This window comes from Halichoerus grypus, chromosome 8 (assembly GCF_964656455.1).
Source record: "Halichoerus grypus chromosome 8, mHalGry1.hap1.1, whole genome shotgun sequence".
In the NCBI taxonomy this organism is placed as follows: domain Eukaryota; kingdom Metazoa; phylum Chordata; class Mammalia; order Carnivora; family Phocidae; genus Halichoerus; species Halichoerus grypus.
The window spans coordinates 137,538,506-137,553,383 of record NC_135719.1 but is presented as its reverse complement, the minus strand read 5'-3'; the positions used below and the strand labels follow the sequence as shown (position 1 = coordinate 137,553,383).

At 46.1% G+C, this 14,878-nt stretch overlaps 1 protein-coding gene across 7 annotated transcripts in view; it reads left to right on the top strand.

The window, feature by feature from the left end:
* The window catches only part of FOXN3 (forkhead box N3), a 390,992-nt gene extending 377,684 nt beyond the window's left edge, over nucleotides 1-13,308 (top strand). For all 7 annotated transcript variants that reach the window (XM_078054092.1, XM_036085498.2, XM_036085503.2 and 4 more), the window contains one exon: nucleotides 6,517-13,308. In XM_078054092.1, coding sequence (XP_077910218.1) covers nucleotides 6,517-7,063 — 547 coding nt within the window. In that variant the 3' untranslated portion in view covers nucleotides 7,064-13,308. The remainder of the gene's footprint in view (nucleotides 1-6,516) is intronic.
* Nucleotides 13,309-14,878: the final 1,570 nt, after the last annotated feature.

The following is a 14,878-nucleotide window of genomic DNA, read 5'->3' as shown; positions in this document are numbered from 1 at the left end:
TGACCATTCTTTCCTTCCTCTCTCACTTTGAGAATATTTTTCCACTTTCATCTATTTTGCTTGTTTTATCTTAACTGGTACTCTTCTTTATTTTTTTTAAAGATTTATTTTTATTATTTTAGAAAGAGAGAGAGTGCATGCATGGGGGGAAGGGCAGAGGGAGAGAGAAAATCCTGAGCAGACGCTCCCCTGAGCACAGAGCCCACCTCCAGGGCTCAGCCCCACCTCAGGGCTCAGTCCCAGGATCCTGCAATCACAGCCTGAGCCGAAATCCAGAGTCAGAGGCTCAACTGACTGAGACCACCCAGGCTCCCCACTGATACTCCTCTTTAGGTGATGTGTTTTCTTTCTGCTACTTTTAAGTCTTCTCTCTCCTTTTTTAAATGTCTACAGTTCGACTATGATGTTTCCAGATACACATTTCTTTTTACTTACCTTCTGTGGGATTTGTTGGTTAAATCTGAAGATTGGTACCTTTCATCAAAATGAGAAAATTCTCAGCCCGTTTTCTCTTCAGGCGTTGGGTTCGCCCCCATGTTCTGTTTCATTCTGGAACTCTAGTTGGATTTACATTGGGTCTTCTTACTGTATTCCACATTGCCCAGTCTTCCATATTTCTCTTTGTCTCTGCTGCATGGTATGTAGTCTCTTCAGATTCATCTTCCAATTCACTGCTCTTTTTTTTTTTTTTTTTTAACTAATTTTTCTCCTTCAGCTTCATTGAGGTTAATTTCAGGGATTATACTTTTTTCATCTCAAGCAACTCTGATGCTTTCCAAAATTTGTCTACTTAGATTTCATAATCTATTCTTCCTTTCTGATACTTTTCAGTTCCCTCTTTTATTTCTGTACACATGCTTGACATCGTGTACCTACTTACTTCAATATTTGTCAGCTTTACAGTTCAGATTCTATAGTTGGTTTTTCTGTTGTCTCTGCCTTATGGCGGCTTATTTGTGTTCAATTGGTTTTTTTTTTATTATTATTATGAACCTATGTTCCTTAAAGTCTTATCTGTGGGAATTCATTGTGGCCTGAGATTAAAGACTGTTCTTCCAGAAAGGATTTGTATTTTCTTCTAGTAGGCACCATTGGGCACTTTAAATTAAATTTAGTTTAAAGCCTTTGGGTCCACACAGTGGACCCAAATTCTGGCCTCATCCCCACAAGACTCAAGGCTTGTGGTTAAAAAATCTAAGGGGATGCTTTTCTTATTTTGCGTCCCATCTGGAGCAGAGGTTAAGGCTGGCTTTTAGCCCCATTGTCTGCCTGTGATGGGCAAGTTACTTTTCCCTAGGACCTCATTGAGATTATCATTATTCAGACGTCTTAGCTTTTTCATTTACATGACATTTTTACATTTATACATTCCTAGTGGCCTGCTTGCTGGTATGTTTGATGATTTTAGGTTATGAGTTTTCTACTTGAATATTTGATTAACCGTAATATGGGGGAATCCTGATGGCTGAAATTCAGGTTGTGTTCTTGAAGAGAGGATTTGCTTTCAAAACTTATGCTGGGTACCTAGGGACCAGTACACCTGAGGCCACCTTAATCCCCTTTGAGGAGCCACAGCAGCTGCCAGAGTCAATCTTCTGCCCCTCTGTCCCCATCACCATAAGTTCGGGCCCTTGTCACAGTGCTGGTGTCTGCTCTGGGGAAACCCTGGCTTTCTTGGTTGCCTACTGCTCCCATTTCAGATTTTGTCCCTTTATTTTTTAACTTTGTGTGTATGTGACATTCTCTTGGTACACGTGTGTTTGCATGGGTTTCTAAGAGTCCCCTTTTCCAGTGAAGGCTTCACTGGGAACACAGCAGTGACTTAAAACTGTGTTGCTGTACTTCGTCCAAGATCTTCTGTGTGATAGTCGGAAGAGTGCCTTCCAGATGATTTCTCTGCCTCCCGGCTGGAAGTGAAAGCCCCCAGCCATCTCTTGTCTTCCGTTGTCTTTCTACCTGTGTTTGGTTTTAGACAGAATCACTGCACTGGCTCCAGTTCTAGCCTTCAGGATCCCATTAACTGCACGCTTGACAAAAGTCCAGAGTTCTCAAGTCAGTCCCTTGAGAGGACCACTTCACCCTAAATGTTGGTCTCTAGGTTTAAAACCATCAGTTCCAGAGAAAACCCTTGGGCCCAGGTGCAAGGTGGAGGTGATACATATGGTTAGACCAATAATGAACCAAGAGAGGAGACCGCAAAATGGCCATGTCTCATTAGAAGCCGTACTTTGACTTGTTAGTTGCAAGCACTGCTCATTCTCGGCCTGAACTAATGTGATTTCTCACCTTTTATGTTTGCTGTTGCCCATCAGTTTGACAAGAGAATGAATACCAGGTTTTTGAAATTAACATGACTGCTGTGAGTGGTGGTACATGTAAGCTCAACTACACCTGAAGAATGGCAGGCATTTCTCACGTATCCCATGTTCATTTCAATGAATGATTTTTGAAGAGGTGGTTAGCTACTTACCTTCCAGCATATTCGGGATGACTGGTTCCTTCTAAGTATGTGGCGCCCCGTAATGACGGCCCCTGGCAGCCTTGTGCCACCACGAACATCGCATCAAGTTATTCATAATTGAAGGAGCTTGTCACTCCCTGCCGAGTTGTGTGTAATTTATGGATTATGCGCCCATGCTGCAATCTTAGGGAAAGTTAATTTTATCCACTGAGAGAGATACATTTATATTTTAATTCCTGCTCCCTGAACTTAACGTCTGCATACCTGTTTTTATCCAGAAATACGGTCAATGGGTGTATTGGTTTCCTTACCTGAGAGAGACAGAAAGATATTTCAAATTCCTGCTTGAGCTGTCTTTGAGAACTAATTGGGGCACCGTGGACCAGTCATGGGACTTCCTTACTTTCTGTTTGTTTAATCTGCAAAACGGTTCGTTGAGTTAAGCCAGTGTTCCAGCGTGTGGATTATGGAATCCCTGTTGGCGTGCAGCATGATTCCAAGTGGTACCAGAGACCTTGCCCTACATAACATTTAATTCATGGACTATCAAAATGATTTTCTCTTCTGTTCTCCATTTGACTGTAGTGTGTCTTTAGTACTTCTCTCAGGCTTGTTTATCTCCTTTAAGAAAGAGAAGTTCTCAGGCCCAGAACCTTTCCTCTTGTAATAGTTTGGAACTAGAATGTTCTGTCCTTGCTGTCATTCTAGCATATATCTCATATATCTCCCACGCCCTACTCCAAACTTTTTACTCAAAAAAATGTCTTAACCTGTGGGAAAGAAGAAAAGCACAATGAACACCATATGCCTTTCACCTAGATTCAGTAAGAATTAACTTTTGGCTAATTTTTGCCAAATTTCATACTCTTGCTCCCATGATTCTCTCCCCCTCTCTCTTTCTCTCTGTGTTCCGAGGTAGCCTGTTCTGCTTAACTGTGGTAGTGAAGTGAATTATAAGCCCATGTTGTTAACAAATGAGGATTCAGAACTAAATTGATTTTCTAAAAGCCAGCCATAGCCCAGTTTACTCTCCAAGTGTCGTGGGCTTCACTCTGAGACTGTTTTATGCCAGTTCAGTAGACCGATTATTTTGCATTTTACAGCAGTTACCTGAAACAACAAAGATCAAGAGAACCATTATCCGAGACTTTCAATTTCATTTGTTTAATAACTATTAATAGCTACCTGTGCAATTAGTTACATTTATTGAGTTTCATATTTGGAAACACCTCAAAGTAATCTTTTCCTAGTCACTTCTATGCACCCAAGACAGAGCCAAGAAACAGAAAGTCTGCAGAAAATAGATATCGCAGGGGCCATTCCCCAAAGCTCAGGGGCTGTGTTTACAGGCAAGCCCCTGAGGCATCCCTCTCTCGGGTCCTCTTTCCTCTTCCTTTATGCCGTGTTCCCATAAGCCTCCCGACCCAGAATAGAAAGAAAACGAGTGCTCAGGTAAGCATGTCACAGCCATAAGAAGCAGTGGTGAGCCGTCTGATGGCAACAGAGGAAACCAAGGCAGAATTCTCAAGCACCACTGAAGAAGCCATCCTCTGCGCTCGGAACTTTTCATTTCATCATCACCCCGCCCTGTAAGGGAGATGAGCCCACGGCAGGTCACTAATAAGCAGGGCTGGGCTGTGAACAGAAGCCTGTCTGTCTTGAGAGCCAGGCTCTTTCCAGAAGGGCTGGGCGGAGGTGCTGTGGATTCTGGGATCACAGCGTGCAGGACACAGCCTGGGGCCGTTCTGGAGACTGCTAGGACTTCATAGTGCAAATTAATTGTTGTTGGGCAGCGCTGTCATTGCTGGGGTTGATTTTGATGATCTCCAGGCATGTAGCAAAGGTTGGGTTTGGATAATGGCCCTCATGCATTTTGCTGGTGCATATTTCAGTGGGAATTCTCACCACCCGCTTAGATTTAGCAGAGCACCCACTGCAGGGCCTCGAACACCAGGAGGGAGACTCCTTGGCTCCACTCCCCTGCTACACCATTTACACCAAGGACTCTCCTCCCCTTTCACTTTCTCCCTGGGCTGCAACCAGGGTCTTCTTGAGCCTCAGGGCCCATAGAGATGGCAGGAAAGAGAGGGTAACAGCTCGTGACCGAATCTTCTCGTTGGGCCCAACCCCATAGGCTTTCCATAGATGCCATATGTTCGGGGAGTGTCCAGTAAGGCATGTTGGGGGAGACCCACAGTATCTTCCCAAACTTCATGCTCTCTGCCACACAGTTCCATCTGCTCCTATCCTTGCTCAGTCTATCTCGTGTGTCCACTCTGCGCCTGGTGCTGGAGGACATGTCATGACTGGGCCCTGTCTTGTGGAGCTAACACTCCAATGGGAAGCACACAGACATTGAACAAGGCATCACACAGCTCATACAGAGGTGGGACGTGCTGTCTGTGGAGGGAACATGGTAGGAGAGCGTAGAGCTGGGGGTGTGTAGGAAGGAAGGAAGGAAAAGTGTGCTCATGTTCCCCAGAGCTCCTAGAAGTGCATCATCAGGTGGATAGGCTTACAGGACACGGGGTCAACATGGTGCAATAGAACACCTCTCCTCCCTGCCCAGAACCTTCAGCCCTCATGTCCAAGGTCAGATGCCATGTCTTCCGCAGACCTTTTTCTTGCCCTCCGTCTATCCCCTCCAGCTGCAAATACCCCTTTTCTCCTGTGCATATTCCTCTCTCATCACCACCTCTTCTGAGCACCTACTGTGTCCTCTCAGTGCCCACCCCTGGGAATGTGTGGCCGAAGCAGGAATGAACATCATAGTCCTCACCCTTGGGCCAGGCACCGGTCCCCCGTCCTCAGCCCCACAACGAAGTGGGTGCAGTTACCCTCCCCTTTGCCAGTATGGAAGCCCAGGGAGCTCAGTTCATCACTCAGGCGTAAAGACACGAGACAGTAATCCGTGCTGTGGTAAGTGGTGTGGGCTTCTGATGGGAGTGTATGGAAGGGACCTAGTTATAGGGAAATCAGAAAAACAGCGAGAGTCCATCAGATTGCACTAAGAGCCCATCTTGAGAATCAGACTTTGGGGCGCCTGGGTGGCTCAGTTGGTTAAGCGACTGCCTTCGGGTCATGATCCTGGAGTCCCGGGATCGAGTCCCGCATTGGGCTACCTGCTCAGCGGGGAGTCTGCTTCTCCCTCTGACCCTCCCCCCTCCCATGCTGTCTCTCTCTATCTCATTCTCTCAAATAAATAAATAAAATCTTAAAAAAAAAAAAAAAAGAATCAGACTTTGGTCTTAATCCCATCTCTGCTACGTATTAGCTGTGTGGCTTTCCAGACCCTCTTCCAACGTCAGTAAAATAGGGATGCTCGCACCGCTTTACAGAGTTAAATGCAGCCATCCTGGCAGATGGCACGTGGCATTTGGCAGGTGGTGAGTATAGTAGGTGGCAGCTTACTGCTCTCTCACCTGTGGTGTGACCACGACTTGCTTCTCTGTTCAACTTTAAGCATCTTTGCGACAGTGTCTGTATCTGATCCCGCCACGGATGCCTCCTGGGGACCCTCCCTAAGACCATGCGTCTGTATGTGGGGTGTTCAGCGAATATTTGCAGGATGAACGAGGGAGGGAGGGAAGGCGCGAGTGAATCGCTGTCACCACACAGCAGGTGGCCCTTTCTGCTGAACCCTGGGTTTCATCTCCTGACAAGAGGCTCCTAATGTCGCAGCTCTGGCAGAGAGCGGGCTTGTCCCCCTGAAGTACCCAGGCAGGCTGGCAGAGCCTACCCCATGGTGTTGGCGGGCGTGCGAAACCAAGCCCGGCTTGATTTTTCTGGTTTAATGTAAGAGGTGGCCCTCCACCGCCGTCACCGCAGAAGAGAGTGGTTTGCCGTCTCTGCCCAAGCCGAGGGAGAATGCGGGCGAGCGGGGCATGAGCGGGGAGGCCGGGGGTCGGGATTTGGGGCGCTGTCCGCAGAGCAGGGCCGCCTGCAGGGCCCCAGGCGGGCAGAGCGCCGGGCTGCGGGTCAGGGGGCCGCAGGCGTGAGCGCGGGGGGCTAACCTGTGTCCTCTCTGTGTCCCCTCCCCGCCGCCCCGTCCGCAGGAACGGCCTGGGCGGCTGCCGGCTGCGGACTGAGAGCGAGCCGTCGTGCGGCTCCCCGGTGGTCAGCGGCGACCCCAAGGAGGACCACAACTACAGCAGTGCCAAGTCCAACGCCAGGAGCACCTCGCCAGCCAGCGACTCGGTCTCCTCCTCCTCGGCTGACGACCACTACGAGTTCGCCCCCAAGGGGAGCCAGGAGGGCAGCGAGGGCAGCGAGGGCAGCTTCCAGAGCCACGAGAGCCACAGCGACACGGAGGAGGACGACCGCAAACACAGCCCCAAGGAGGGCAAGGACGCCCTGGGGGACAGCGGCTACGCGGCCCAGCACAAGAAGCGCCAGCACTTCGCCAAGGCCCGGAAGGTGCCCAGCGACACGCTGCCCCTCAAAAAGAGACGCACGGAGAAGCCCCCCGAGAGCGACGACGAGGAGATGAAAGAGGCGGCGGGCTCGCTCCTGCACTTGGCAGGGATTCGGTCCTGTTTGAATAACATCACCAATCGGACGGCAAAGGGGCAGAAAGAGCAAAAGGAAACCACAAAAAATTAAAAACAAGTCACTGATTTGTTTTGAACTTTCGGCCATTTGGTTTTAGCATGTCAGGAGATTTCTAATGATTTGTGGCAATATCAGCAATTTTTTTTTCTTTTTTCTTTCTTTTTTTTTTTTTTGGTTTGGTTTTCTTTCTTTTCTTTCCTTTTTTTTTTTTTTTTAATTTGCCCCTCCTTTGTTTTGGACCCTTAAGAATTTTATTTTTAAAGGAGATTGAAGCCATAGAACTCATATTGACACTCAGCTGTTTTACAAAAGCTTTTCATTATCTGAAGACAAAACCGAAAAAGCCAAAATTACCATTGCTTCCTCCAGCTCTGTCAGAAACACGTGGCTGAATCCGCAGGGACGCCAACGGTCATGCCACGGAACACACATTCGGCACGTGTGCAAAGTAATCATCCATCAGGCCCAACCCTCAGGTTTAAAAGGTCAGGATGGCCCCCCAGTTGGGGTCACTGAGTGAATGCGTATAAGGCGACTGGGGACAAGGAAGAACCCTGGTCCCCTGGGAGCAGACCCAGGCTCGTAGTGCGGGGCATCCAGCTGTGCCAGGAAAACTCTTGGCCTTGCCATGGGTATCATTGCCATGAAGTGTGCAGGGGTGGGTGGACAGAGTGGGGGGCGTTCTCCAGTCCTTTGTGCTTCTTCGCTGGAAAGCCTAGTAGCATCTTAGGAGGGGGACATACTGGACCACTCCTTTTACACCAGGTGTCAATGACAATGAGAAGAAACTGGGTCAGTTTTTAGTGGTGTTGCTCATCATTGAATTTTGTTCTGTATTAAGAGAATGTTCCACAAGCCATAAGCCTGAAGGTTGGCCCTGCACACGCACGCACACACACACACGAGAGAGAGAGAGAGAGAGAGAGAACTGATGCAGAAAACAAGCTATGTCTTCTTAACTGCCCAAGTGAAAATCAAGTCCAGGAAATTACAGTAGCTGTTAAGGAAGAAAATAATGGTACAGATCTTTTTCTGTCTGTCAAAACTATTTGATCCGAGTGAGAAAACAAAAAGCTACAGAACCTGCCATTAGTATTGTGGTGTATTTCTAAAAGATTAAAGGCAGATTGATGGACAAACAAAAGTAAAAACATGGCAAAAAAAATACAAAAACAAAAAAGTCCTATACTGCCCTCAAAATGGAGTTTGCAGTTAATATCAGGATTCATCTTTGCAAAATCAGTGATTTCCACATTCAGCCAGTGTAGCCAGCAGAAATTTCTGATCCACAATGCATGGATTCCTTTGAAAAAAGAAAAAAAAGAAAAAAAGATAAAAAAGGAAAAAAAAATCACAAAACACAAACTTTTTTTTATTCAAAAATAACAAAGTTCTTGTAAGGTAAATAATGTATTTAGCATGAAGCATGAATTATTTTCATATAAATATAGAAAATAGAGAAAAGGCTATGCCTCTAATTTTTAAGCCCTTAGGCTTAGAGTTTCTTTTGGTTTTCTCTTTTTTTTTTTTTCTTTCTTTCTTTCTTTCTTTAATTTTTTTTCTGTTGTTTTGTTTTGTTTTTTTCCCAATTATTTTGTTTTGGTTTTTTGAAGCAGGTGTTTAAGGTTTAACCTTCTTCAGGGACAAATTCTGACTGTTGGGGAATCTTACTCTGCAATATAAAATATCTTCGTGTTCTGGTAGGGCCTGGATGGCGGAGCTCTAACTGCCTTGTCTGCACTTCAGCCCCCGACCCCCTGGTTCTCTGTTGAAAAGTGTGTCCTTTCTCTTTGTCTGTCCATGTTTACCATGACGCAATAATTTGAGGGCAAACTTAGTAGTGAGTGTGTATGATAGAATCAAGAGAATTACGGGACGCTGACTTGAGAAAACCATTACCGTGATTTGGTCCTAGCAAAAAGGCAGTGAATAATTATGCAAATTCGCCGGAAGAAGGGAAAGCACGCTAATGGGCCTTATTGGATGAGGGTGTGAGTTAGGGTGCACGCGAAGGAGGAAGTGACATGGGTGTTGGAAGGACCAGCCCCAGACAGTTTTCCTGTGATGCCATCTCGCAGTGGGAAGGAGGGGCCGGCCACTTCTGCCACCTGAGCACACGAACCAACCTGGAATTAAGCCCACCTAGATTATGAGAGCTGAATTTAGACAACCGGACGATGTCACGCAGACCAGAAACTCCTGTTACCTTTGCCTAAAAGAAATTATCTTGAGAGATCCAGAGAGAAATCTCTGAAAGAATATGATCTTCCACCCACATGGAGGGGAATTTTAAAACACAAACAGGAACACCCACTACCGGGGCTCAGGATGTGGTGGTGAGGGAGAGCGGGGGGCACTGGGGAGATGGTGATGTTTAAAGACGGGACAGTCGGGGGCCGTCGTGGAGCCCAGTGGCCAGCAGCAGCCAGGACGGAGGGAATGAACTGGCGCGGACCCCGCGCTGTCCTTCCTGTGGGTTGCTGGTAAGAGAACCTGGGAGGGGGGGAAAAGTCTACGCCCATATGACAGGTCAAGTTCAGGACCTGAACCTGAATACTTCCAGCACATTTGTCCCGGGTGTAGATGGGAAAAGGATGTATTACCGAAGGGCCCTGTTCCCTCCATCTCCCCAAGTATCTGACACCCCAAAAGCTGTGTCAGTCGCGGAGCCTGAGCAACACTTTGATACCTGTTGTTGCCTGACCAAACCCGGAAGACACCCCCTTCGGCTCCGCCCCCCACTCCCTCCCCGCGCCGCCCCCCCCCCCCCCCCCCCCCAGGATAAAGTTCAGGCTTCCCTCCCGAAAGGCAGAGGCGGACATCCAGGACTGTTTCTGGCGGGGACTTCTTCCAGTCAAAACCCCCGCGGTGGGCTGTCTCCCCTCATTTCGTTTTTCTAAAGGAGCAAGGTGTCTTTTAGAAAATAATAAAATGCAATGTGTGTGATTTACTTTTCTGATCTCTTTGAGAAATAGATAAATATCTTATAAAAGTGTGTTCTTAACTCCAGAACCACTCTTTTTGCATAAATACCTCATCGGGCAGCTTTCTAAGTGTTATTTTCCTGAGTCTCCCTCAGCACCCGTGTAGGAGCCCGCTGGGTGACTTCTAGGGGAAACTTCAGTGAGGGTACTTTTTTCTATTTTTCTTCTGTTTTTGGAGGCATACACATTATGCATAACCAAAACAATGGCTCAATTGTGTTTAACTTTGTATTTTGATTGTTGAGAAAAAAAAAAAGTATTGATGTGTATGTGGCCGTTTGTAGTGAATTCATGGCAGAATGAGGTTGTCCGTGTCCTTGCCAAGCCAAGGGGCGGGAGGCACCCTCTCTCACTCCCTCCTCCAAGAGCAGTAGAGGATTTAAGCACAAGCCTATTTGTGAAAGACTATTTTGCTCAAATGTAATTCACTTTAGTCTTGGAATTACTTCCCAAACGTCAGGTGTTCTTTTAGCTTCCAAACTAGCATATGTATTCATGAGTCTGACAGATCGCCTGAGCACCGTTCAAGGGGTGTGGTGTTTTTGCTTTCATTTCTCCTGCTGGGAGAAGGGGTGTTTTCATATGTCATTCCAGTATCTCACATACTCACGTGGGGCGGGGGGGAGGGGGAGATGGGGAACTATAGCAATATTTCAAGATGCTTTGGAAAACATCCATGAACACATCAGCACCGTGACATCTACAATTACTTGCTGTTGGCCCTCGGACACATTTAAGAGAAAGAGACCGTAGCTCTTTTTTCTTAAATGATATACACATAGACAGTTATTTTTATGCTACTCTAATTGTCTTTTATCTTTATCTAGTACTACGTGGAAAGGGTCTGCATCATAGATTTTTCCCAGCCTTATTATATACCATAAGCTCCTACTTCCCTTCCCTCTCTAATCAATATACTTTTAAGAGTTCTTTGGTAAATAAAGCTGTCTATTTGAAACTCAAATGAACGAAACCCACGTTTAGGTGGTGGTTTGAGATGGCCAAGACGACTGCTGCAGGTTTCAGTCTTGGGGCTGAGTCTTTAAGAAGGGATGTGTCAGAGGCTTTTCCCAAGAGCTGATTTTTTTCTCGGAGAGGCATTCAGCGTGTCTGGTCCTTGCTGGGTGCGGCAGTAGCTACCACAGGGCATTCTAGAAGCTGCCGTTGCACACGAATGGCATTCCTGCCCCAGGGACTTCAGGCTGTGGGCTGTGAAAACCGTCCAGATGGCTTTTGTGCCCAGCTCAGTGCTGGGACACACTGGGACTGCCCGGCACCAAGTGCTACCAACTCACATTTCAGTGACCCCCACACTATGCATGTGGGCTCTTAGCCTCTCGTTCGAAGGGCTTTTGGAGAAGGAATCAGAGTTCTGTACAAGTGACCTACATGGGAGGGTTTTCCATACGGGATTGGGTTAAATTCAATGTGACTCCTCTTTTCCCTTTAAACTTGATTCAGGTTGGGACTCGGTTTCTTTCTGGTGGATCACAGCTGCCCAGATGTTGCAATTTATTATGTTTCTGTAGAGAAGTATTTTCCTTTCATCTTCAGGATTTTTGCCACCAAAAGAACACATTCGAACTCTGTGTCCCCTCTTGATTGTGACTTAACCAGTGTTGACAGTTAAATCCTTAGTGTCGTAGGTCCCAGCCCTCCAATACTATATCAAACACTGTTATGCACATAATGCAGCACTGTGATCTAATTTAAATAATACTTTTTTATTATTTATACTACTATATATAATATACATCAACACTTTTGCTATATAACCTAAGTGATAACCCTCTTTTAGTTACCTGCCAAACTCGGGACTTTGGTTTATATTGCAGTTAACACAGTTACAAAGTTGTAATGGTGTCTTTTTTCTTTGTAACGGAATGTGTAAATCAAAGTATATACATTGTGTGGTGTTCCTGTTTCTGGAGTTTCATGAGGATTTACACATGGCATTCAGTGTTCTGTATAGACCCGCCTACCTTTGTGAATTCATCTGTTAACCCCTCTTCCTTTGAGAGAGCACCGGAGGTGGTTAACTCCTTGTTTTCTCTCTCTTCTACTGGTTATTCTTGAATTAAGCACAGACTCGTCAGCTCGGTTGCTTTATCATGAATAATGCGTGTGACCTTGAAATTCTTCCACAGTTCAGCAAACAAGTGCTAGCTTCACTGACCAAAAATTAAGGAAGGAAAATACGATTTTCAAAGTGATCCATCTTTTAACGGCCGAAACCGATGTGTCTATGGTGCTGCATTTTGCTGTCTGTCCTACTTTTGAAATCAGACCTAGGTGAAAGATCACTTCTGACTTTACTGTGATATGCTCACAAGTACCCTTCCTGTTCGTTTTGTTAGCGTTGAAATCAAGACTATTTATTTGGAATATATTCAACAGTGTTTTTCCCACTGTATTTCATTTGCAAAAGTTGAGAACAGCCTTCCCTACCTTTTGCAAATAACTGATATTCCATATTGGATTCGCACAGACTTCGATATGGTGAGCCTGTCAAACCTACAAATTGTATTTCATCCTGTCATTACTGTGGCCTGAGTTCCCCGACCTCCACCTCCTTTTTTTAGATGAAACTTAGCACAAGTTCAGTTATTTAAACATGAAGCATTTCTTGAGTACGTGTGTTGAGGCCATTGAAGCTCATAGCTGATTCAATAACCAGTTTCATGCTGTTTTATTCACACTTACTACTTATTACTGCCATGGTGAAAATGCGGGGTGGGGGGGGGAGTATCCGGGTGTGTCTGGGAAGCATTAGACACTTGTACATTTTTTTATACTCTGATTCTGTAACATTTCTGAGTTGCGTTTTTGTTTTACAGAAGAAAAAAAAAAGATAACAGTGATAAAGCAATCAGAAGACCAAGAGGTTTACTATCGATGCTTAGGGTCGTCTGACCTTTGCTGGCCAATAGACCTACATGGCCAAATTCTAATTTACTAGAGTAATAATTTCTCAAAAGCCAATTTTTTTTCTGTATTTTCTGTATGAAACTGCCAATAATATCATGAATAGAAAGGGAGAACCATAAAGGAGAAGGAAAGTGACGTTCAGTTGCATCTGTGTTCCCTGCAGGAGCATTGTGAAGGCAGGCACAATCAGCCGGACTCTAGGGACCTGATGGTGTTGCTTTGGAGGCATCCATACATGCATTTCGCATTCTTCATATGTAATCATATTGCCAAAGACAAACTATTTCATCATTTATTGTAAATAACACTTTCCCCGAGACCTACCATAAAGTTTCTGTGATGTATTGTCTTCCAGTTGCAATAAAAATTACTGAGTTGCATCAATTGACGAACAATGCCACGTCGTATTGTGTGCACCGCGTCTCTATATGCAAATGCCGAGCAGTAAAATCATTTCTATTTCTTACCTGCACTAGGGTGTGTGTTCCATTTTTTCCACTTCAGTTTTAGGGTCTCAGACGCACTTACTGGACCCATCCATCCTCATGCATGCTTCCCTTGTGGTTTAAAAAAAAAAAAAAATGACACACCTTTTGCAAATACGCAAACTCCCAGCCAGAGGCTGGGCTCACTTGTGGCTCTCAGCTCTGGTCTAAAGAATCGTCGGACAGCAAGCCTCCCACCACAGAGCTTAGAGCTTGTGGTTAGACAGATTCTGCCTTTCATCTGGAAGCTGGCAAACTTAGTTGATTATTCTGCTTTGGGGCTGGAGCCTGCCACCTATCCCAGGTCCTGAGGACCTTGTGATAACTTTCTAACCCTTAGACTTCTCCTATAGATTTAACCTATCACCAATCCATCACCCCTGCAATACACCCCAAGGTCCAGCAAGGAGCTGGATGGGCTAAAGGAGTGGTGAGATGGTTAATAGGTCATGGGGCACCAGTCACCATGCTGGAGGAGCAGAAAGGGTGTTCTCTTTTGTGATGGTTTTGTCTCAGCGGACCATGGAGATCTATAGATTCCAGCAGCAGCAGTAGGAACCCCAGGGGAGCTGGCCTGTGCCCTGTCCTGCTGGGCCCCCCCACATCCACTGGTGTCTTCGAGGTTCTCAGCCCGTAACCCCTGTGGTTGAGGTGTTACTGCAAGACTGGGGGGGTGGGGGTGGCGCATCTAGTCTAGTGATCCTACTAGAAGGCCCCTCCCCTAAGACTTCTCAAAGTGGTCACCCAGGACCCCACACATTGGTGTTGCTGCCATTTCCAGTTCCACTGCTGAAATCACCTACGAAGCTGTGGTGTCACCTCCCGGGTGACAGACCTTCAGTATTTGAGGAGACCTGGTTGGGAGGAAAAGCAGAAAGTTCCTTGGGTCGAATCTGATGAATCAGGTAGTTGACCAAGTTGAGTATGCTTACGGTCAAGTATAACGGGTGGTTGGCCTCAATAAGAAGCCCATATTAAACCTTTTTTATAAGGGAACCTCAAGATGCCTAGAAAAGACGCCCAGTAAGACTGAGTGTCCGAATACCGGAGGGAATTCTGCCCAAATGATAACACGTCCCAGATGCTGATCTGACCTCCAGAGGCTACTGACCATCCCACAGAAGAGAGGAAGGAGGAAAATCTGGTAGTCAGTTGTGACCTGCAGTGAAGAGCAAAATGCAAGGCCTCTGGGCTACAATACGGTGTGAGAAAGGAGATGAGTAGCAAAGAATTGAAATAATACCACAGCAGTAGAAAAAACTGCCACCAAAGTCAAATTCATCGTATTAGGTATTGCATATTATTTTTGGTAATGATTCATCTGCTACCCTCGCGAGGCCCTTCTCCTTTTTAATTCAAGAAGCATTCATTTAGCGACAGTTCTATCCCAGTGACTGCTGGGTGACAGGGACAGGTGGAGCCAGCCTTGAAGGGGCTTGCAAGCTAATGGAGCCCTGAGTTGGCGTGGA